At 59.0% G+C, this 23272-nt stretch overlaps 1 protein-coding gene across 4 annotated transcripts in view; it reads left to right on the top strand.

The window, feature by feature from the left end:
- GSE1 (Gse1 coiled-coil protein) overlaps positions 1 to 23272 on the top strand; it is a 370501-nt gene that overhangs the window by 309221 nt on the left and 38008 nt on the right. For 3 of the 4 annotated variants that reach the window (XM_048870547.2, XM_048870546.2, XM_048870549.2), the window contains 2 exons: positions 5914 to 6132; positions 22539 to 22738. In XM_048870547.2, the coding sequence (XP_048726504.2) occupies positions 5914 to 6132; positions 22539 to 22738 (419 nt within the window). The remainder of the gene's footprint in view (positions 1 to 5913; positions 6133 to 22538; positions 22739 to 23272) is intronic. The other variant, XM_075118453.1, reaches the window with a different exon arrangement.

Below are 23272 nucleotides of genomic sequence, written 5' to 3'. Positions count from 1 at the left end.
CAGCTTGTGTGTGAGCGTGGCCTCGCCGGGGAGGGGCGCTGGGGCAAGTTGCCAGCCCTGGAGATGGGCAGCTTCATTAGAAACGCGACGTGACAGCCCGGTCAGCGGCTGTGTGCTCCCGAGAGAGGGGGCTTGGCTGCAGGCTGGGCCGGGCTCCTCTGCTGAGATGCGCTCAGGGGTGTCTGCCGTGGCATGGGACCCACCAAACATGTACCATGCAGGCCAGCGGGCGCCCCCGCCTCTTGTGATGGATGTTAGGAGTCTAAATGCTTCAGGCTTTGGTGACTGTCTGCCGGCGCTGCAGTCTGGCTCTGTGTGAAGCCACCCCATAGGCTGCGGTGATGAGCGATGGCTTTAGGGAAGGGACGGCACTGGGAGGGTTCGTGGGCCTAGAGCGCCAAAGAGCTGCTGCTTGACATGCTGCATGGTGGTTTAGAACAGACATTTCAGGGCTGCAGCCCCTCTGCCTCCTCCACCGCCCACTCCCTCTGGCTCAAGCAGGTGCAATAAAAGGCAGGAGTCCCCTTGCCTGGCACACGCTGCCCCCACAGCCCTCATCCGACAGCTCCCTTCCCGCTCAGGCAGGGTTTTATTCCCAGCTGTTAGGATAATGAATTTACATGAGCTGATCATGTAGACAAGACTCCAGTCAATGGCTGAGAGCGCAGAAGTTAATAAATGCCTGTATAATGAGGGCAGAGGCGAGGGGAGAGGCAGAGAGCTCGGGCTCGCTGGGTGTCTCTCGAGGCCGCCAGGGCCAAAGATTAATAAATGCTGAGTGACACTCCAGAACCGCCGCCCTCCCCTTCCATCTTCCCCAGGAATCGGGCTGCTCAAGTGCTTGGCTTTCTCCCTGCCTCTTTCCCGTCTCCCCGCAGCCGTGCAGCAACTGTCCCTGCGCTAGTTCTTGCCTTCTCAAGCATCCCTGTTCGATGCACACGTCGGCCCCCTGTGCAGGGCATGGTGCCTCGCGGTGCAGTTGTTTTCTCACTGCAGTAGGGCTCCGTCACATGGGGCAGTGAGGAGCTGCAGAGGACAGGAGGGTGGGTGGGGAGGAAAGGAGGCTGGAAAGGGTGTTTGTGTGGTTTTTACATTAGAAATTCGCCTCCTGTCCAGCTGGGGAGAGTCTGTGGTGACCTGGGCGGCCGTCGGTTTAGCACTGCGCCTGAGTGCTTGGCCCGAGACACACATCTTACTCCAGTGGTCAGTGAGCACGCTGGAGAAAGGAAGTCTTGGCTAAAGATCGCTCCCTGTCCCCTCAGCCCACGTGCTCGGAGACGTGCGGGCTGCTCGCCAAGGGCAGCCCAGTTTGCCGTGCCGGAGATTTCTGAGGAGAGAAGCCTGGGTGAAGAACTAGGCTGCCGTCCGGCGCAGAGAAGGGCAGAATGGCACAAGCTCCAGGGTTTCCTTTACGGAGCCTGCTAGCGCCTTAGGTGATAGCCCAGGCCCAGCTGCAAAATGAAACCAGGCTTCAAGCAGGCGGTAGTGGAGACAGGCCCTTCCAGCTCAGACAGCCCGCCCGCGGGGGAGCCTGAGGTGCCATCTGGGGATTGCAACGAGTGGGGAAAGGCGCGGAGCCAGGCCTTGCCGAGACTGCGTGGGGAACATGCTAAGAGGCTGGGCCCGGCTCCCATTCCCACCCTGGGTCTGGAGCTGCCGGGTTCTCTGGGCTCCCTGGTCCCATCGGTTGGGCTGTATCCCCCAGAGCCTGGCGCCCGAGAGGCTTGATTAGATGGGGCCTTCCGCAGATGGAGACAGCTCAACCCCGGAGCTGGGCCAAGGGGTGAGGCAGTGCCAGGCAGGTGGGACAAAGTGCAGCCACCCACCCTTTGCGCCCTCACTGCCACCTGGCCCCCTTCGCGCCCAGCCCCTCTGCGGCAAAGCTCTGGCTGGGCCTCCAGTGGCCACAGCAGATGGGAGCCGGGCAAGGGGTCCCTGCTCTGTGTGGAAGATTCCCAGGTTGGAGAAGTCCCATGGAAGTTGCCAGGGCAGGGGGATGATGTGGGAGCTGTGGATTGAGGTGATTTTGGGGGAGCTCTCTCCTGCTTGGCCATCTCCATGCCCAGGAGAGGCAGACACACAGCTTCCCTGTGGGTGCCCCCGATGCAGGGACAGCGGCGTGGGGCAGAGAGCCCAGAGGAGGTTGTTGTGAGGCGACACACACTGCCCTGATGTGGGCTTTCCGGTGCTCTCTGGCCTGTTCTGAGTGTAGGCTCTTGGAGCCCCTGGCCAGCCTCCCGTCAGGGGTGTCATTCTGACTGTCTAGTCTGATCCCTGCCCAGCCCCAGAAGGGCCAGAGAACTTCCCCCAGGGAGTCCTGCAACAAACCAGTTCTGTCAGGTGCCGCGGTAACACCCCACAGCCCCGTTTGAACCCAGAGCTCTGGCTGGAGCTACGGCCCGCGAGAGCAGCCAGCAGAGCAGGTCTGACTGCAGTGAAGAGCGTTCGTGGGCGGCTCTGATGGATCATCCCTTGGGTGCCAGGCAGCAGAATCTATGCCCCGGCCCTGCCCTTTCCTTGGCAAACGGGGCCTGGCACAAGCTGGCAAGAGCCTGCCTGGCTCTGAGCTCACCCAGTTACCCCAGCTGTCTTCCCCTTGCAGATCGTCCTGGTGCCCTGTTGCTGGCAGGTGAGCCAAGCCCTGCCCCAAGTGCTAAGGCAGGGGGTGGGGGAGGCGGGTCACAAAGCAAATGGCGGTGCGGCGGGAGGCGCTGGGTCACAAGGCGAATCAGAGCATCACTCCCTGAGACTCATGCAGCGGCAAGTGGGCCGGAGGAAGGTCAGCACGGGCCACGTGGGCCCCAGTGTCCGCCGGTGACACTGCAGCGCAGGGGTGGCCCCACGGGCTAGGAATGTTCTCCTGGCCGGAAGGGAGGGCGGGTGATGGTGGCATGTCCTGGCTGCAGGGGTTGCGTGGCTCCGCCCTGTCTCTGGGACCTGGGGTGTCTGGTGGCTGCTCTGCAGCAGGGGAGGGTTGTGCCACGTGGCTGGAGATGGTGCCTTGGGCAGGCGAGGGCGGCCGTGGGCTGGGGATGAGGGCCCAGCCCCCCACTGGTGCAGGTGACGGGGACACAGGAAGGAGAAGCAGTCGCAGGTGCTGATGAGTTGCTGGTTGGTGTGACCGGCGCGCCCGTTCCTGGCGAAGCACGGCTGGTGCCGAGGTGCAGAGGGACCCGGCGTGGGGTGTGGGGCAGTGCTCAGTGAAAGGGGTGGTTTGGTGTTGCTGGTGCAGGGCTGGGAAGGGCCCAGTGGGGCGGGACTTCAGAAAAATGCCCCTGCCTGTCAGTGTTCCCGTCCTCTCTGCAATGGTCACAGGCCCCTCACCCCCATAACCCTGGATTCCCACCTGGCTTGGGGTGCGGGGGCAGTGAGTGTGAGGGGATGTTTGTTCTGCCACAAAACAATTCTTAGACCATGTGAAGCCTGATCGGCAATTTCTGCCCAGACCTGGGATGGTACAGGGGCTGTGGGTTGGGATTGAGGGGCATTGGCAGAGCTCTGTGGGTACTGGGGGAGCCCAGGGCTGGACTAGCAGGGGCTGCAGGTTGGGACTGAGGGGCATTGGCAGAACTGCCTGGCAGCCGTGGCCCTCCCTCTTTCCTATGCTGTATTTGAATCCATTCATTCTCAGCCGAGCGAGAAGCCCGAAGCAGGATGATGGGGGCAGGCGGTGGACTCCCAGCTCGCAGGGTGTCAGTGCAGGGGGACAGCCAGCCAGCCCCCTGGAGCGACCTCTCCCCGTGCGCTGCTCCCGAGCGGCAGCTGCGAGGCCCCGGCTGAGGGCCCCCAGCCCCTGCGTCTGGCTGAGCAATCGGCGGTACAGCTCGTGCTAATTTTTGCTCAGCCCTCCCAGACTCAGGGGTGAGCGCAGCGGCTCAGCCCGCTCCTGGCTGCTTTCTCCCTGTCTCTCCCTCTTCTGCCTTTAGCAACAGAGCGGAGGACACGGAGGGGTCAAACGCCTGGATCAGTGCTGCTTCAGACGCGCTCAATAGGGCCTGCTGCTGGGCGCCGCGCTGACAAAACACCACTGTTATCTAAAAGCGGCCCTGGATATTACAGATCAGCTGGGGCCATGTGACTTCGCGGCAGCTGTTCGCCCGAGAGTGTCAGCCTGTTTTCTGTGGGGAACAGTGTCTGTGAGCTGCTGCTTTGTTCGATAAGCTCCAAGCGCTCGCTGGGAAGAATGGGGTTTCCCTGAGCGCCGCTCTCTTTTATAATCCTTTGCGGGCTGCAGAAATTAAACCCAAAGCCCCCGTGCCCCGCAACCCCCAGCTGACGGAAGCCGGGAGTCACCTGCCAGCCTGCGCTCTGTAAGCTCTTTGATTCTCTACTTTCTCCTTGCAGGGAAGGGGCCCGGCTGACCTGGGGGCCGGGCGTTTGATTCATTGTTCTGGGCCTGCCTCTTTCATGGGGGCTGTGTTTTGGAGGCGGGGATGGGAGAAGGGGCCATGCTTTGTGCACCCGGCGCCGTGCAACTCCACAGGCCAGGGGCGGTTGGGCTCGTCGGGCGGGAGGGTTTCAAAGACTTTCTCGCCTTCAGCTGAAATCCTCAGTCTATTTCTCTCCTCCTCCCCCCTTTCTCGCGGAGCCGAAGAGGGAAGCCCAGTTGCTTGCTCAGTGTCCGATCTCATGAGTCCCGGTGGGATGGCGAAATCAGAGCTTAGATTCACTATTTTTGTTGTCTCTGATTCCCTTCCCTCCCGTTGGATTTCGGGAAAAGGACTGAAAGTCCAACAGCTCCTGTTCTAGCAGATCAGGCCTTCTTCCGAGATGTCCGTGTCTGGGATCTGGCCTCTGTCGTCCACCCGCCGCTGCCTCTCCTGTTGCTTTCTTCGGCACCTGGCTGGCATCAGTTTCTGCCTCTTCCCCCTTCCCCTCGCAAGGCTGCCCGCGACATCCCCCAGATGGGCTCGTTCATAAGGCAGTCTCCTCCTGGGGATCTGCAGCGTAAGGGAAGGGTCGGGCGCTCGTAACGCACTGGGTCAGCTGGGCTTGTATCGGTATTGAAGTGGCAGGCGGGCTCCTTTTGGAGCTGGGATGCTGTTGACGTATGGAGTCTTTGATACAGTTCTGTGTGAGTGGATAGGATGGTCCAGTGGCTGGAGCACTCAAGGGGGATTGGGGTGGGGTCTGGGTTCAATTCCTGGCCCCACCACAGGTTCCTTGGCTGAGTCACTTTCCCTAGGTTCCCAGGGAAGTTAGAAACCTCACGAGCTCTGGGCCTCGGGCCCATCGTCTCTGTCAGATGGGGGCAGTGTGCCCCTCTGGAGGGGTGCGTTGGGAGGGTAACTCAAGTGGGAGATGCCCAGATGCTGGAGTGGGAGCGCCGTGTAGCACCCAGAGAGACCGGGGAGGCAGATGGCCTGGGTGGATGGTGAGCTTTGGTGGTTGTACTTGGTTGCCCCCTTCTGCTGATCCAAGTTTGGGGGCGCAAGCGGGGGCATCTGCAGCCGAGGCCAGGAGAGAGAGGAGGCTCCCAGCCCTGCTGGGCAACCGCCGGGCATGGGCCTGGGCAGCTCCCTTAAGACAGACACCCGTTCCCCCACTACCGCCCAGGGCTAGCCTTGCTGGGCATTGGGCAGCTGTGGCTGGTGACCAGGGAGCTGGGAGACTTGGCTTCAATTTTGTGGGCAACTTTAGGGCAGTCGTGTCCCCTTCCCTGTCCCTTGTCTCCCCCTCAGTAAATGGGGGTGCTGCCTTTACAGAGCTCTTTGAGATCTGCGGCTGGCAAGCCCTGCATGGGTGCCAGGGGTGGGTGGCTGCCCGGGGGCCGGTGTCATGCTTGGCTGCCGTGCCAGGCTGCCGACTGCTGTCGTCTGCCCCTGGCCTCTGTCCCTGCGTGCGGTAGCGACTCTCGCTTGACTCGAGCGCCTGCTCTCCCGGTGATCTGGATTGTTCTTTTCGTTGTTTCAGGCATGAGCCATGAGCCAAAGTCACCTTCACTAGGAATGCTCTCCACCGCGACCCGGACCACGGCCACCGTCAGCCCCCTGACCCCTTCTCCTCTCAATGGCTCCCTTGTGCCCAATGGCAGCCCGGCGGCCAACAGCTCCTTGTCAGTCCAGTCAGCGCCTTCCTCCAGCTTCGCTGCTGCCCTGCGCAAACTGGCCAAACAGGCAGAGGAACCCAGAGGTAAGAAAGGAGCTGGGAGAGGGGTCCTTGAAATGACACCTGGGGCATAGGTGCCGACTCCATGGGTGCTCCGGGGCTGGAGCACCCACAGGGAAAAATTGGTAGGTGCTCTGCACCCACCGGCAGTTCCCCTGCCCCAGCTCACCTCCGCCGCCTCCCCTGCGCACGCCACCGCATCCTGCTTCTCCCCCGTCCCTCCCAGCGCTTGCGCCATGAAACAGCTGGGAGGGGGGAGGAGGAGGAGGAACATGGCGCACTCGGGGAAGAGGCAGGGCTGGGGGGGGATTTGGGGAGGGGTCCAATAGGGGCAGGGAGGGGGCGGAGTCAGGGCGGGGCCAGGGGCGGGGGGGTGCGAGCACCCACCAGCACCAACAAAAGTTGGCACTTGTGGCCTGGGGGGGGGGTGCCTGAGACAGACCCCTCGCCCAGCCCTGCTCAGAGCAAACCTGCGATACTTGCCTGAGGCCGGAGCTGACCCCAGGTACTCGCAGCAGCTCACCCAAGGAACCCCAGGCTTCAGGACGAAGCCGAGTGATTGACGATGGGGGTCAGGCTGGAATTTCCCTCTCCAGGTCCATGCACAGCTCCCGCTTTGGGAGGACGTCAGACATGGTGTGCTGTGATGGTGTTACTCTGCTCTTCTCGAGCACCTTTCAGCCCCGATCGCAAAGCGCTTTACAAACCTAAATCAAGACTCCCAGTGCCCCCCAGTGAGGCTCGGATATACAGGGATCATGTCACCCTGTGCTGAAATGCAGCCTTCTCTGGGGTGGAATGTAACAGCTCTGTATGTAAGGGTCACTTACCCGGTACTGAAATGCAGCCACCTCTGGGGCGGAACACAGCTGATGTTGCACAAGGATTCCCTCACCCCCATGCAGTCACCTCTAGGATGAAATACAGCAGTTTTCTATACGGGGGTGGCCCACCCAGTGCTGAGATGCAGCTGCTACAGGGGTGGGGGTTGGCAACTGTTTGTCCAGGGATCACCTACCCAGTGCTGAGATGCAGCCGCCTCGGGGCCGGGTTGCGGCAGCTGTTTAACAGCGGGCAGCCATGCTCTGTGCAGTAGTTTGGGACAAGGAGGGAAGAAGCGTTTGTCTCACTGAAGCTGCAGGGGGATACTGGGTGGGCAGAACGTTACTTGCCAGGGCTAACAGCCCCGCTGCTGTGATCTCTCAGGGGCTCAGGGCCGTGGTTTCGTGCGAGCCAGGTCTGGATGGTCTGCTTGGCAGTGCCTGTGCAGACCAGTGGGGTGACAGCCTGGGAGTGGGAGCCCAGCAGGCTGCAGGAGCCAGGGCTGCGGGTGCTCAGGATCAGGCCCTGCGTCTGAGTGCAGCGTCTGTCTGTGTCTTTGGGACAGGGAGCCCTGTGCTCCCTCAGGACTACAGCAGGGCAAGGGCACAATGCTCTGGGCACAGGAGGCCGGTGCAAAGGGATCCACAGATCCTGCAAGGCCAGCAATACAGTTGTAGAGAAAGGAGTTACTGCCCATCACCCTAGCCTCTGGACGCGTCCCCATTATTCAAAGCCAGTCCAAGGCCCGCTCTGACACCCTGTTACCTGCCCCCCCCCCACTTAAAGCCCCTTCCCAATATTAACCCAGATCCAGCGGGAGGCCGGGACAGCTGCAGAGCCCAGCTCTGTGCCCTGGGGGTCTGTGCCCTTGGGCTCTGGCTGGTTGCGCTCTGATCCCAGCTGTGAGGACAAGGTGCAGGGAGAGCTGTGGCTGCCGTTACTGATCGCTCGCCACACACAGATGACTCTGCTCTGCGGGAAGCTCAGCTCTGAAAGCAGCATCTGCTGTATAGAGCAGCCAGCGTAAACCAGAGCCCTCCCCTCCTGCTGTCCCCAGCCCCGCTGCCCATCCCCTCTCTTCTGGCTGGGCCTTCATGCGGCTTTCCCTCGCCAGGGCGCAGTGCCCAGCACCTGTGGGGTGGAACGGGGGCCTCCGGCAAGCCGTGCGGCACTCCATGGCACGGATGGACATGCGCTGTGGAGCCTCCATCCTGCCAGCTCCCTGCACCGAGCCCACAGCTGGGTTTGAAGGCTGTGGGCTGCAGCCGGGCCGGGAAGCTGTTCAAGGGCTGCGGGAGGTTGTGGTCATGTGGGATTTGCCCCGTTGTGCCCCATCCCCTCCCCCATCAGGGCCTCGGAGGCCGCCTTGCCTTGCCGACCCTGGAGGCTTGGCTGGAAGAGGTTTGCCCCCCTGGAAATGCAGCTTATATTGGCCAGAGCTTAACCCACCTGCCTGAGCGGAATAAGCTAGACGGGCAAATGGGCTTTTGTGCCAGGTTCCCCGCTCTGCCCGGGGGCGCTGCCTGCACAGCTCTGTCGGGCTGGGGGTGGCAGCTTTTCCACACTCCTCCCCGACAGCGACGCCAGACCAACCTTGCCATGTCGGCCAAGCCCCAGCTGCCCCCCTGTCCCTCTGCCTCCGTCCCTTCCTGGGCCCTGGTGCCTGCCTCTCGCGCCAGCCCAGCCCGGGGCAGCTGATGCTGGGTCCTGTTTGCTTGTCTCCGTGCCAGCCTGTTTCTCCCGCAGCCGAAGCGCTCCATAAATCCGGCCAGCCCTAAACCTGTCACATCAACTGTCTGGCAGGCGCCTCTCGCTCGGCAGGGCGGGGGAGCTGGCAGCGGGTGTTTTTTTCCCCCTGACCTCATTGAATTGTTGCTGAAGGAGCTGCCCAGGCGCCATCAGGGGGCAGTGCTGAGCCTCACGGTGGTGGGGCTAAGCCGGCGCTCGCTGCCTGGGGTTGGTAGGACAGGCTCCCATGGCCCTTGGAGCTGTTCCCTCGCTGTGACACACGGGGTTTGGAGAGGGAGTGCTGGGGGGCAGCACGACCTGTGTCACTGAGCTCTGGGCAAGGGCTGGGGCTCACCCCGCACCCCCGCTGGGCAGCCATCCCCTGGCTGGCTGGTACAGAGCTGGCCCCTGCTGTTAGCTCTTCCCGTGCAAGGTGCAGGTGCCCAGGGATATGCCTTCCTCCCACAAGTTCCGTACAGCACCGACGGGCCTTAGATTTGGGTCAGAAGCTGCTTCTGGCTTCCCTGCTGGGGTCCAGCCATCGGTGCAGCCCATTCCTGAGGGTGCCCAGCTGCGGGTTTCAGAACAGGTCAGATTGGCCAGCAAGTGTTTGGATCCAGGGGGTTGGGCCTGGCCTGTCTGGGGTTCCCAGTAAGCAGCAGCGTGGATCCAGAGGTGGGGACCCAGGAGACACCCTTGTAACATTCACAAGGGTGGATTATGGGGAAGTACCCTACGCCTCTGCTGTCCCCTCCAGCCCTCTTCCGAGAAGCACTCCTCCTCCCCTGCCCTTCTCCCCAAGGAGTGGCTCCTACTCTCCCCAAACTGCCATACGGCCTGCTCCCTCTGCTGCGTTTGCCCAGGGCCTGGCTAGAGTGCAGGCCCATCAGCTCCGGGACCACATCCCTGTCTGCCAAGTGCCTGGCCTGGGATCAGCACTGATCCACAAGTGCCCTGTGCCCAGAAGGCAGCCGCGAGGGCAGGACAGGGAGCTAGCCACGAGGGCCTTCTCCTCCCGCTCTGGCTAGTGAGGAGCGGATCTGCGGCAGGAGCAGAGCCGTTTCCATCTCACCCTCCTTCTTAAATCCTCAGTGGGTGTTTTTCTCTTGCGGGTGATGGGTAGAATTAGCACGAAGCATCCATCAGTCCCCTGCACAGAATCAACCCGGGATCCACTCCCCAAGGGGCTGCATCTCTTCCCCTGTCTCTTTGGGCCGGGCCTCCATAGCCCAGATGTTGCATGCACAGAGCAGACTTGCCCACTGCTAACTCCCGACCCCGATCCTGCTCCTTGTATCCCTCTGGCTAATTCTCAGCTCAGGGAGCAGCTGGCGGCAACACGCACAAAACTCAGGCGCAGATGCTCAGGGTTGTGGGACTCTGAGGAACAGCTTTGAAAAAGTGTCGATCTCCATAGGGTGGAGCCACAGGCCAAACTTACCAAGAGCTCCCCAATTTGCGGATGCATTTTCTTGTCTCCCCCTCCAGCAAGGTGCATCTGTAGATACAGGTCCCCGCTTTGCACATGCAAATGCTGGGGGGTGCACGGGCCCAGTACTGCCTTGGTCTGCACCCGTGGCCAGTCTGTGTGAGAGAGGCCTGGGGTGCGGGTGCACCTGAGAGCCATGCTCATGCTGTGATCAGCAGATGGTGGGTACGGGATCACATGGGGATCGCGCTGCCCCTTGCAGGTGTAGGGAGTTTATATTGTTTGTAGGGCCTGGGGCAAGTCCCAAAGTGGGAGCAGTTCACATAGCTGGGGTTGGGGTGATGGGGCCAGGTCCCTCCCTATGGGACAGGGTCAGAATCCTGGGAATAAAGCTCGGTGATGTCTTGTGTGTCCCAGGCCCGTCTGGGGTGCCTGTCAATGGCCCCCAGGCACAAATCTAGGGCTGGCTTCCCCATGCATTCCATGCCCTGAGCGGCTTGGAACTCAGGCCAGGGACGGTGAGCGTGCGGGGGAAAGCCACCTGTCAGGCTGCACCCCCTGCACGGGAGGCCAAACGCCCTGAGTGATGTGCTCTGGGTGGCCTGGCCATGGGTGGCTGCTTCCCAGGGAGCTGGAGAGGCCGGGCTTATCGGTGGGCTTAGCCGTGGCCTAGAGCCGGGGCTGGCAGGCGAAGGACCCTGCAGAGACAGGTAGTGGCATTTTGCAGTACCCTGGGCAGTGCGGAATAGGGGCACCTCCTGCTGTCCCACACACTGACGGATGCTGCTGCTGTGCCCACTGGCAGACCTCTCAGCCCTTTAGTGAGAGCCCTTAGCGGGCCCCCTGCCAGGCCTTTGACTGTCCCCTCCCTGTGCCGCCCCCCAGCTGCCCTCTCTTCTCTGCGGTGCCCAGCCCCGGGCCCGCGGACAGAGCTCTGCCTGGGTGGTGGGACTTCAGCCAGCTCGTGGGTCTGTGCCGTCGCCCATCCCTCGGGGGGGACTGTGGCCTGGGAAATGTGCCGCAACCCCATTGGAGCAGCCTTGCCGGCGCCCGTGAAGGGGGATGGTCGGTCTCCTGATGCTGCTGGAGCCGGCTGCCCAGGGAGGCTGGAGGGCCGGAGCGGCCAGGCCGAGCCGGGGAAGAGGGAGGTGTTGGGGCAGAAGGTGAGAGTCTCTCCAAGGAGCTGAGGCAGCCACAGGGAGGGGGCAGAGCGGAGGGGGTAGCAGTAGGGGGCAGGATGGAAGCCAATGGAGGGTTGTGGGGGAGGTGTCGGAGGCGCAGCAGGGGCAGCGTTGGCAGGAGGTGGGGATGGGGGGAGCCTCAGACCCCACAGCTGCTAGATCAGTCCGTGCCGGCACAGATCTGAGTGCACAGTCGCCCGCACTGGGCACGGGATGGCAGCGAGCACGTGGGCAGGGTCAGGGGAGATCCAGCCACCCCGTACCCGCTTGTGGGCTCTCTTGCAGTCACAGCAACTGGGGGCAGGGGTGGGAGGAGCCTGGTGCGCACACACGCATGCTCTCACCGTCACTGCAGGCCGGTTACGTGGCCCCTGTTTTCCCCGTCTCATTCTGATAACCCGGAGCCACTGGTTTGATTCTCTCTGGCCGCTCCGGTTCTTTGTGGTGCTAACTGATCCTTGGCATGGAGTGGCAGCCCGTATTGCCCAGTCGCCTGCTGACTGATCTGCAGAGCCGACCCGGCACTGCGCCCCTGGCCCTGGGTTTTCTAACCACCTTCAAAGCCGTGGTCTGCGGCCCAGTCTCACTCCTCTCCGTCTCTGATCCCCGCCCCCCCTCGGAGACCTCCCTCGTGTTTTTCGCCAGACGACGGCCTGCTCTCCCCACTGCTTCCCGGGCTAATGTCTTTCCTCGGCATGGTGTCTGGAGGGGGCAGTTTAAACTCCATCCGTTCAGATGGAGTGATCCACATGCCATCTCGTTTGCCGTGCCCCGAGAGAACGCGGGACGAGAACGCGGAGGGGAGGTGCCGGCCTTCCCCCACCTCAGCTGCTGAGCTGCCATGCTTCAGTGAAGTTTTACTTTGCCTAAGGCTCCTCCGTGCATTCGCTCACCAGCCAAACTGCGCTGCTCATAATGAAGCCAGCGACTGCTGGGTGCCGGCCTGGAGAAATGCACATCTGAATGGATTTCTCTTTCATGGGCTATTTAACGGGAGCCCGGCTAAAGGTGACGCGTGAGCGCCAGTGGGAGGAAGCGCAGGTAGGAATTAGAGGAAGAGTGGAGGTGTTGCGGGGTAGCAGGGAGTGGCAGAGCTTCCCAGCCCCATGCTCCGGATTCTCGTTCATGTAACTCAGTGCCAGGTTTGGAACCACAGTCTGGGGAAGCAAAGACCTTTAGCTGCCTGCAGTGTGGGTGCCCCCATTCCTTGCCTTGCCAGCAGGGATCTGCAGCATTCCTCTGGAGGGCTCAGCCTCCATGCTGGCCTCTCTGCTGGGGCTGCAATGGGGCATGTGGTGCGGTTTCCTTTCCTTTCACACCTGCCCGCCAGCGTGCCCAGCTTGTGTCACGCAGGCTAGAGCCCCAGGCCAGGACATGCGATTCCGGGAGGGGGCATCCTGGAGGTGCCCAGCGGAATCCTGTTCCGGATCCCCCAAGGCAGAGCTCCGGGAGCTGAACACAGCCGAGCCATTCCCGGGCAGTCACTCTGTCATTCCAGCGAGGTCATTACTTTTGCAGGCACTTGCTGTGCCCGGGGTTTCATTGAGGCTGGCTGTGCGTCATCTCGCTGTGTGTGTCTAGGCAGGCGTAGCCACGCCAGGGCTTGGAATTCCCTCTTTGGGCAGGAGCCCTAGAGACGAGGGTGCAGGAAGGACTGTTCGTGGGCACGTGTTCCTTACATCACATGTTTGGGGGGGAGGGGGGTCACTATAGGATGCCACCCGGGACAGCTTTTCTTGGATATTCCCAAAGCGCGTGAGCCTGGCCTGCATCTTGCTAGGTCATTTGGCCGTGCAGCGCTGGGCTGGTACAGTGCTAATGTCCCAGCGTGCAGGGCCCAGCACGGACAAGGTAGCACCTCGACACGTCTCGCCCTCATGCCCCCAGCAATGGCACCCGCAGAGGCTGTTGCCGCCCTGTAGCACCACTCTGGGAAGTGTCGATTTCATGACAAGCGCCTGGAAATCTGACCCATGTTTCCATTCAACGCCCCTAATCTGTGAAGCTGCTGTGGCCGTGGAGCTCAGAGGATTTAAAGAACCTCGTCATTCAAACCCACGTGACTGAAAAGGGAGACCTGGCAACAAGCAAAATATGACCCTCTCGCTAAAGGGCATCCTGTGTGGGGCGTGTTAAAGAGCGATCACACCCTTGCCCACACAGAGCAGGGCTCATCTCATCCAGCAGGACAGACAGACACATGCACTCAGTGTACACAGGCTGGGTCCTTTCCTCCGTCAGATTCTCTTTCTCCTGCTCCGGGCCATTTTTCGCCCTCTTCTCTCATTGGGATTTCCTTTTCTCTGCCATTTTCTTATCATATCTTCCAAGCGAGATGGGAGCCTCGGGATCTTCAAACTTCTCAGCCCAGGGGGTTGGAAGTGGTTTCAAACAGGTTGCCCCCTGCCAGTGGGAATCTCCCCACAGCGCTAATGGACGGGGCTAGCGGGACAGAGCTGTAGCTTGAGGTCTTTTTTTGCTGATGGCCTCAGCTGCCCCCCACCCTCTCTGAATGGGCTCCCACCCTTTGCCACGCAGCCAGCTTTGCTCGCAGACGCAGCATCCGCAGCGCCAGCCAGCAGGGGTCAGCCTTATGGAGCGTCTCTGAGCTACAGAGAGCCTTGCCCCGGGGAAGCCAGCTTGGGAGTGCTGGAGGTCCCTGGCCTGCCTCCCTTTCTCTGCCTGCTCATCTGGGATGAGCGTAGCCAGGTTACGAAGCTGGAGCATCAATGCTATTAGCATAGCGCTGGTCGCTGCCCTTCCATTTGCGCCAGACGCCTCTGGGCCACATGCTGCCAGGCCCAGCCCAGATCTGGAGAGGAGACAGCCATGGGCAAAGCCCAAGGGCTGGCCCGTGGCACTGCAAGGAAATCCTGGCTCCTGGAGGAGCATGTTTGGGGCTCCTCTACCTTGGCCATGACCCTTTAAAGAGCAACGAGCCAGCACTCAACCGCACGTGGATGGCGTGTGTCAATCGCCAGGCCCCCTCCTTCGGTGGCACAGCATCTCCTTGCTGCCCGTGTGTGTGTGTGGGGGGGGGGGGGGTTCAGTAATTGCGCATAATTTGCTGCTGCCAGCAGAATTTCTCATGGGGAAGGGAGTGAAAAATGCAGACAAGCTTCAATCTGGCTGCTCGGGGCTGTGTCTTGCGACAGGGAGGGGAGGGAGCTGGGGGCTGCTGGTGACAGGGGAGATCTCTGTGCCCGGCCAGTCGTCTCTGCTTGATGCACCATTACATTTTCCACTGGCCGGCCAGTGCCAAGAGGCAAATCTCCCGAGGGACGGTCCCGCGAACACAAAGTGAGAGGGGGCCCGGAGTGGGGTGGCAGGATTACATCAAGTGGCTGATTGGCCTCTGAAATGTGGGGGATCACCATGGCAGAGGACTGATTAATAATTACAGTGAAAATTGCCCAGCCTTCTGGAAGGGAATGTGAATCACGCGTGGATCCTTCCTAGCATAATGGGAGCTGGTCAGCGCCCCCAACATCCCCCTACCTGCGCACAAAGCGGAGAATCAATTTGTAAAATGCCATAGATTCCACCACCCCATCTTCCTCCTCTGTCTCGTTCTCCTCAGCCACGTCTCGCTGCTTAGCCATCAAAAGCGACATTAGTGGGTGCTGACATTGATTTCTTGATGCTTAAATTTTCCTCTCGCGCACCAGTCATCCTCACCAGTGCAGTCATTTCCCTTTGCAGCGACATACAAAGATCTGCTCCAGCAAATTTGGCTCATAATAAAAAGCCACAGATTTTCTCTGTTGATTTAGATTTAACGACTGTATAATTTGATTGCAGAATCCTTCCTCGTCTTCAGATTTCCCCGCCTGCCTGGGTTTGTGAGATGGATCATCTCCTAGATGTATAATATATGAGATTATCCATCTCGGGAGGCTTTGGGCGGGAGAGGAAGGGGATTGTGTAAAACAGGAATGTGGCATTAGGAAAAGCTACGGGTAAAAAGAGCGCTGAGTGCCAGTGGGCCTTTGAAAAGTGGAGGCAAATTAGTGCGTTTCCCTCCTGAACGGCTAGAGGCTGCGGTAGGTTGATGCACTGATCTCTTGTCTCTGGAGAGCTAGGTTCAGATGTCGGTTAGATCACTGGAGAAATGAATTCGAGAGGCTCAATCCCTAACAGGAGTGGCGGAAGGTCTCTAAAAGTCTGTGTGTGGGCGGGTACACCAGAGGCCGAACTGTGGCCCCGCCTCCTGTGCCACCCCTTCTCCCTGAAGCCCCGCCCCCATGCCACCCATTCCTCCAAGGCCCCACCCCCACACTGCCCCTTCTCCCAGAGCCCCCCACCCTTGCACCAACCCTTCCCCTGAGGCCCTGCTCCTCTTCCACCCAAGACCCTGCCCCCCACCGCTCACTTGTCTCCACCCCTTCCCCATCACTCGCCCTTGTGGTTGGTAAAAAAGTGGGAGGGCCTTGGCCTCCTCCTCCTTCTCCCCCCCCCCCCCTGTGGCATTCCTGGACCCTAACAGATGTTTATTCACATCATGAAGCCACCTCCTGATTCTGAGCCATGGTGATTTTCTCAGGGCGGCCAGGACTGGAAAGCTTGGGAGTTGCAGGGCAGGGCTGAGATGCATTGGAAGAGCGAGGGAGGCTACCTTGCAGGTCTCTCGCACTCCAGCCACACGGCCATACCCAATGCTGTTTGTTCCTCACTTTCCTCAAGTTTCCCCGGATGCCACCCCCTGCAGTCCCAGTACAAAGAGCTCTGTATGCCAGGTCTAGCAATACCCCCTCCCCACAACTCAGCTGGAAAAGCTGCCAGAGCCTTTTGAGTAGGATTTTGTGTCTCCTTGTCAATGGCTCGGCTCAAGCTGAAACACGACTTTAAGGGGAAAACAAGAGATAACCAGGGGCGCCGTGCCCGGTGGGGATTAAAGCGACATGGTTTCTCTTGCAATTTCTTTCTCTCTCATCTCAAAGGAAGAGGCCAGGCAGGCTCAGAAGCTGTGGGAAAGGCTTGTGTGTGTGAGCCAGCCACGCCGGGAGCCAGCCGCATCCAGAAACAGGGAGCTGCTTAACATAGTTATTGATATCAAATGGATGTTAATTGAGTTCCAGGAGCTTGGAGATTCAGCGCAGAGTTCAAAGTCATTTTTCCCCCCTCGTTGGTGTTGCGTGAATGTGTTAAAAAGATATTAACCTCCAGGAAGGAGGGGTCTGTCGTGTGAACTGGAGAGCCATCAGAGCAACCTCTCAGTGTTTGTCCATGCCAGAGAGCTGCACTGACCTAGTGGGTCGGAAGTTGGCCTGCGACTCTGGGTTCTGGTGACCTGCTGGGTCACCTGGGCAAGCCACTCCCCTCTCTTTGCCCTCCCACTCTTTGCTTAGATTGTAAAGTGGATGGGCAGTGACTGTGTGTTTTGGGCAGCACCTGGCGCAGCAGGGGCCAGATCTCTGCTGGAACCTCTGGGGAGGCTGCGGTGCATACCCTCAAGAGCCGTGTGTCTGAGCTGGAAGGAATGGCTGTGGATGCGCTCCCAGAAGCCCTAGCGACATGCACGGGTGAGCACAGCACCAGGGAGGATGCCGTAACTCGGGGGCTGCTCGCACCCAGGCGAGGCTAACCATGCGCTCAGATCTGGGTGCCGATCAGACCTCGAGTGGTATATTCTACACATAGTTCAACTGAAGCGTGGGAAAGTTAAGGACTTGCCCAAGGTGGCGCCAGGGATTGGTGACCGAGCTGGGCATGAACCTGATTCCCAGTCCCTTGCTCTAACTACCGGAGAGGTGTAAGAAGCTGGAAAAAGAGCGTGTCTTCAGTGCGCCACGTTACTTGCCTGCAGATGGTGACTAGTTTTGCCTTTAATGGGAATGCTCCCAGCTGTGGATGGCTTTGCTAGAGGGGAGGGGAGGGGAGGAGAGAGACACTGGATGGCCTGTGAGTTTGCTTTGCGGGATGAGTCATTCATAACTCGGACCTTTGCAATGTCCGGGATGCAGGGTCCCCGACGCCTTTCTTGGCCGGACAGAAATCTGCATCTTGTCTTGCCTAATCAAGGAGCAAATTTATTCCGAAAGGGAGGCGCAGCAGAGAGGGAGGAAAGAGGCACAAAGAAATCCCCAAAGCTCCTCAGCCGATTGTGGGCTTCACTGGTTCAGATCTCTGTTTTTTCCTTCTTCTGCAGGGTCTCAGCTGTTAATTACATTTGCCTGTCAACCTCGCCTGCTAATCTGCTATCACTGAGCGGAAAGCAGGAGGTCAGACAACAAAGGTGACACCATCACACTGTGCCTCTTGTCATCTCCAATCCAGATTAGTTTCATTGACTAACTCCTGGCTGAATAGCACCAGTTAATTATAACGATCACAAAGCCTCCCGTTTAAAGCCACACAGCGAGAATTAAGGTTCTGAAGTAAGATTTTAGCTTCATTAATTGCCCAGCTCATTGTGGTGGTATTGATTGTTAACGCTATCGCGTGGTGAGTAATGGCTTCCCAGCTCAGAGGGGATTAGGTGCTAATTGTTGTTGGCCTTGCGCTGACAAGATAGACCTCAGAGGGTGTCAAATCTGTATTGGCCGCCTCCTTTGTCATGGGCAGCCTTTCTCTCCCTGACTCTCCCCAAAGCGACTCAGGAATAATTAATAGGGCTCGGCAGCTAATAACGCCTCTCTGCACACCGCCATTGGGTAGGATTCCTCCACCACTCGCCCCTTCATTTCCCCCATCCCCAAGCCTGCCGGGAGAGCCATGCCGAGCCCACGCGGGACAACTCGGGTGAGCTGGTGCTTCTCCACTTCCCATGCTCCTCCCCTTCTGCTCGGCACCAAGGTCCAACGGCTCGGAGAGAGTTGCTGGGCACTGCGTTGCCGCTGTAACCGGAGCATGGGAAGTAATAGCGTTAGAGAGCCCACAGGTGAACTGGGGAACATCTTAACTTAGGGCTTTATCCTGTCACCGTGACATCTGGGCGCCTTCCACATAAAATCAGTGGTGCCAGCGAAGTCTCGGAGTCTGCCAAGCCCAGAGCCTCGAAGGTCCTTAGGTGCCAAACTCCCACGGAACTCACGATATGGTCTTTCCTTTGTCCTGCCAACCGGGTGCATGCTCTGCAGGCTCCAGTTCTGAGTTAGAAGCCCTGGGATTCAATCCAGCTCTGTGCCAGCCTCCTAGCTGAGGGGCGCCTTGTTCAGCTGGGACACCATTAGCGACAGGTTGCGGGAGTTGGACCAAGTTGCAGAGTCTTTCACCTTCGTGTCACTGGTTTGTGTCCAGCCCAGGCTGGTCGGGACACCTGATGGCTGAGAGCAGCCTCGGTCCCCTTCCACCCGGGGAAGCAGCCGCCTCGCTAAGCCCGTGCTCAGAATTGGTGCTAATTAGCAAACTGAGGCGTAAATGGATGCAGCGCCATTGACTTTGCTGGACTTTTCCCCATTTCCACCAGCAGAGAATTTGGCCCCTTGTTGACTGACTGAGCAGAGGAGCCAAGGATTGACAGGCACCGGAAGTGGTCCCCGCAGGTCAATGCTGAAGCGCATTGGCATAGCGACGAGGGGTTACTGCAGCCCACGGTGCTCCTGCTTCTCTCTCCCTGGCCAAACAGTGGGCATCTTTCAGGAGCACAAAACTCACACATCCCAGAGCTTGGCCTGTCCTTGTTCATTTTTACATGCTAGCAATTTGCAGTGAAGCACATGATGAGTTCTGCGTGCCCTAGTTAGTGCCATATTCCATTTGTATTTCTGTCCCAGCCTTTCTCGTCTATATGCATTGCTCTCCGTACTTTAATTCCATTTCGGAGATTTTATTTTTCCCTTGCAAATATCACTGGCATCCCCAGGGTGGGTATAATTTAAAATATAGATATATTATGCAAATAATGCCAGAGCCTTGCCCAAGGGTTACGAAGAGTGACTCGATTTATCCCAATGCCTGCATCTGCGATCGCCAGCGCTCACTCAACAGTAACTTTTGCAGCCTCGACTGCAAGTGTTGGCTAATTTTTCTTGAAAGAAAGCGGTCACCCTCTCGGGTCACCGTGCCCCCGTTTGCGGGCAGCGACAGGCGTCCTCGACAGCGGGTGCTGGCCCCACACAAGTGGCACCCTTTTGCACATGCTTGGCATCCCTGATCCCCCTTTCCCGTCTCCAGTGCCAGAGATGAATGTCCATGCTGCTCAGAGTCAGCCAAGCTGAGGGCTGGAAAAATTCTCAGCGTGGCTCAGAGCTGGAATATCAGGACTTTGTATTAAGCATCTGTAGCTGCCCGGCTTTGCCTGTGTGGAGAGTGGCGTACTGTAGACGGGGTACCCCTCAAAAGGACACACGTCCTCAGATGGCGTGTTGTCAGCCACAGGGAGTTATGGAGTTAAATAGCATAGCAGGGTTTTAAAAGGGACTGGAACATTTTCTGAGCAGCGATAAAGCTTGTAGTTCTGCGTGTTAGTCTAATCTCCATGCTTCAGGGTGTGGGGTGATCACTGCGGAGGTCAGGAAGGAATGTGTTTCCTCTTTTACCTAGTATGGCATTGCTAGCTGGGTTTATTGTGAGGGGAGGGAGGATGGGTTGTCCTCCTCTAATGCTGCAGTCATAGTCCCCTGTTAGAGGGTCAACAGGGGAACCGAGGGGCTGACTTGGAGATCCAAATCTTAAATGACTACCCCACCGTATGTGTAAGTTTCTGCAGCCTGCTGCTAAACTCTTGTCGTTTCGCTGAGGAGGGCATGGAAGACAGCTCAATTATCCTTGCTGGGATTTGAACCAAGGATCTTCATAGCCAAAAGCAGCATCTTTGACTCCTGAGCTACAAGAGTAACTTGGGGGGCTGCTCGTGACAGTAACACTTGTGTCCTCCGCCGCCAGCCAGGATCTCATTGCACTGCGTGGCACCAGAGGACACAGAGGGGCCACGGGTAGAACTGTGAGGCACATTTTAGCCTCCCCGTTGGCCACGCGAGAGAGCTGCCTTGAGGTGCTTGGGGATGGGGGTGTTTGCAGGGGCTCTGGAGAGTAAGACCACGGTCGGGAGCAAAGGCAGTTAGGGGAGATATTCCCCTCTGCTGTCACCACCCCGCTGGCTGCTCGATGGGGAGATCTGTGCTGTGAGGCTACACAGACCCAGCCGCATCATGGAGCAGCCCTGGTGACCCCGTCTTAAGGCTCAGCGGAGCTGTCTGTTTGAGAGCTGATCTTCCCAAGCACTCTCAAGCCCCAAGGGTTGGGCAGAGGGCCTTGGAAATCCCTCCACCGCATCGGGGCTCAGGGGGGTGAAAAAACAGGGTCCTTTGGGGGCAATATGTCAGGAACTCCAGCCCTCCCATCCCCCCCCCGGCCAACGGACCTGCTGACCAAATGTGCCAGGCCCTGGGGGACAGGACAAGGGGCAGAATCCTCATAGAATCATAGAATATCAGGGTTGGAATGGACCCCAGAAGGTCATCTAGTCCAACCCCCTGCTCAAAGCAGGACCAATTCCCAGTTAAATCATCCCAGCCAGGGCTTGCACCGGCCCATGCACCGGCCCATCCCAGCCAGCCCATGCACCGGCCCCTGCCCTCTGCCAGTGTCTGGCACCACTGAAAGCTGGGCAGCTGCCCCATTTGCACAAAGACGCCCTTGGCGAGTGACTTCAGCCCAGCTTGTCCTCGAGGGTGGAAGTCCTCTCCTGGCTGTGGTGCTGCCCGGGCCGAGCGGTGCTCTCTTGCACTGGCAGAGCCGCCCCCCCGGGAGTGGGGGGTGCTGCCGAGCTATTCCGAGGGGACTGACAAGAGAGGATCCATTCCGGGACATTTAAACAGCGTGTGACAAAGCCTTTTAACGCTAAGAGGATGCTCCCCAATGAGAACCGAATGGCTGCCTGGCACACGTGCTCACAGACCGTGCCGCGTGCTGAATAAAGGGGTATTGAATAATAAATAAACAACTAATGGCTTTTGATGCCTCTGACCTCTTTCAGCGGCAGTACATCTCCTGCGTGGTTGTCCTCCTCTGCCCGGAGCCTCTCTCACCATGGGCAGGGAGCCAGCTTTGGTGGGCTGGGCAGGAGTAACGGTCTCTTACTAATAGCACCGCACATCGAGACTCATTGCCGTGATGTATTTTACACCCTGGCTGTGGTGGAGTGCCTCCACCACTGAAATGCGGCCACCTCTGGGGTGAAGCACAACAGCCATTCAGGCAGGCCAGAGCAAAGGGTCGTTAGCCTAAGCAAGGCAAAGTAGAGTCTGTTTGAAAACAAACACGGCTGCTGCATTCTCTGGCTGCTGGATCTTCTGGTGTGGGGTCGGGGAAGAGAGGTGTTAATAGGTCCTCAGACATGCACAGTAAATCCGCCACATGGATCCCTTCTTTAGCCCCCTGGGAAATTTACCCACCTTGCTGCTATAACTCCCCCCCGCGGGTGCTCTTGTTCTACGAGTGTTTGTACTGCTTCCAGAGTGACATGGCATGTATGTGTGTGCATAATTATAATTATGCCAGGGAATTGCCCTGGGTAGACAAGTCCTGAGGTTGTCTTCATCCATCTCCCGCTGTCCCTCACCTCCGGGATCTTCATCCATCTCCCCCTGTCCCTCACGTCGGGGATGGCAAAGATCCGCTCAGCCCGGCATGGGCGTTCACTGCCTTGTCGGGGCGCAGCTGCCACCCGCTGGGAGTCTAAACCACACAGCGGCATTGCGATGCGGGAGTCCTGTGCTGGTCGCTGTGGTCCCTGGGTTCTACCAGCTCTGGTACTCACCCAGCGTTTCATTCGGAGGCCCGCTTGATAAGAGAGAGGTCCCCTCCTGGCCCTTCTCCCTGTCCAGCCCTAGAGCTGGCTTTGCAGATTCTATTCTATGGGCCACCAGGCAGGACTCCAGTGGTGGCCGTGACACTGGACTAGTTGGGGCATTGAGGATAGATGCTGGCCCTCCATGGGACTCTGTGGACCTTTTGTAGTGGCCCCGATGCTCCAGACCCAATCCCTCAATGCCCATGGCAGTCAATGGCCATTGTGGGTGCAAAGTAGCTCACGGGAATCCCTCAGCACCGCGTAGCATGGGCCCTCGGTGATGTGCTCTTGGATGCTCCCATATGCTCCCGTTCAGAGAGGTCAGCGGCTCTGAAGGGTGGTTGCACAGGACATGATCTGCTAGCCCAGTTTGTGGTCTCTGACCCGGCTAATGGTGCCCAAGCCCAACCCCTCCAAATCCACAGCCTGGAGATCCGGGGACAGGGCTATTGTCAATGAGGTTTAATGGGTGATGTGCTGCTATTAAGTTTGTAAAAGGTTTCCCTTCTGAGCCCCTCTCTCGGTTTCTTTAAAGGGTCTTCGATAAGCAGCGAGTCTTCCCCCGTCTCCTCGCCAGCCACCAACCACAGCTCCCCGGCCAGCACGCCCAAGCGAGGACCCATGGGCCCCATCATCGTCCCCCCTGGGGGGCACAGCGTGCCTAGCACGCCCCCCGTGGTGACCATTGCCCCGACGAAAACTGTGAATGGGGTCTGGAGAAGCGAAGGCAGACAGGTAACGTGTGTGTGTACGTGTACGTCCTTGAATCTTATGAGGGACAGACACTCTCTTACTTCAGGGCATAAACTGGCCTCTAACTTTTGGGGTCAGGAGGGAATTCTTCCTGCAGGCAGGTTATCCCATCAGTGCAGGGATCTTATACCTTCCTCCGACGCAACTGGCCCCACGGGATGCAAGAGACGATGGGCCAAAGATCTGACCGGGTGCAGCAGTTCCTTATCCAGCGCCGCAAGAATGTGTTGACTCCCCGCAGGGGTGTGTGCTGTGTATGCAAGCTCAGAGGACAAAGCCACATGTGTGCACAGCGCTGTTTGCTTTGTGTGTATATCTGATACTGTGCACAGAAGGAGACTGGTGGGAACTTTGCTCTCAAGCCAAATGTTTTTGGTTCCAGTGCCAAGAGTGATAAAAGGTGGTGGGAGCGGGGCAGCCTTTGTCTCTAATCTCCATGCAGCCTGCAGTAAATATACACCCTCAGAGCAGCCCCTAGCCCTGTGGCTCCCAGCGCCCCAACCCAACTTGGTTTGT

Source organism: Caretta caretta, chromosome 12 (genome assembly GCF_965140235.1).
Source record: "Caretta caretta isolate rCarCar2 chromosome 12, rCarCar1.hap1, whole genome shotgun sequence".
NCBI classification, from domain to species: Eukaryota; Metazoa; Chordata; order Testudines; family Cheloniidae; genus Caretta; species Caretta caretta.
This window is presented reverse-complemented; position numbering and strand designations above follow the sequence as displayed.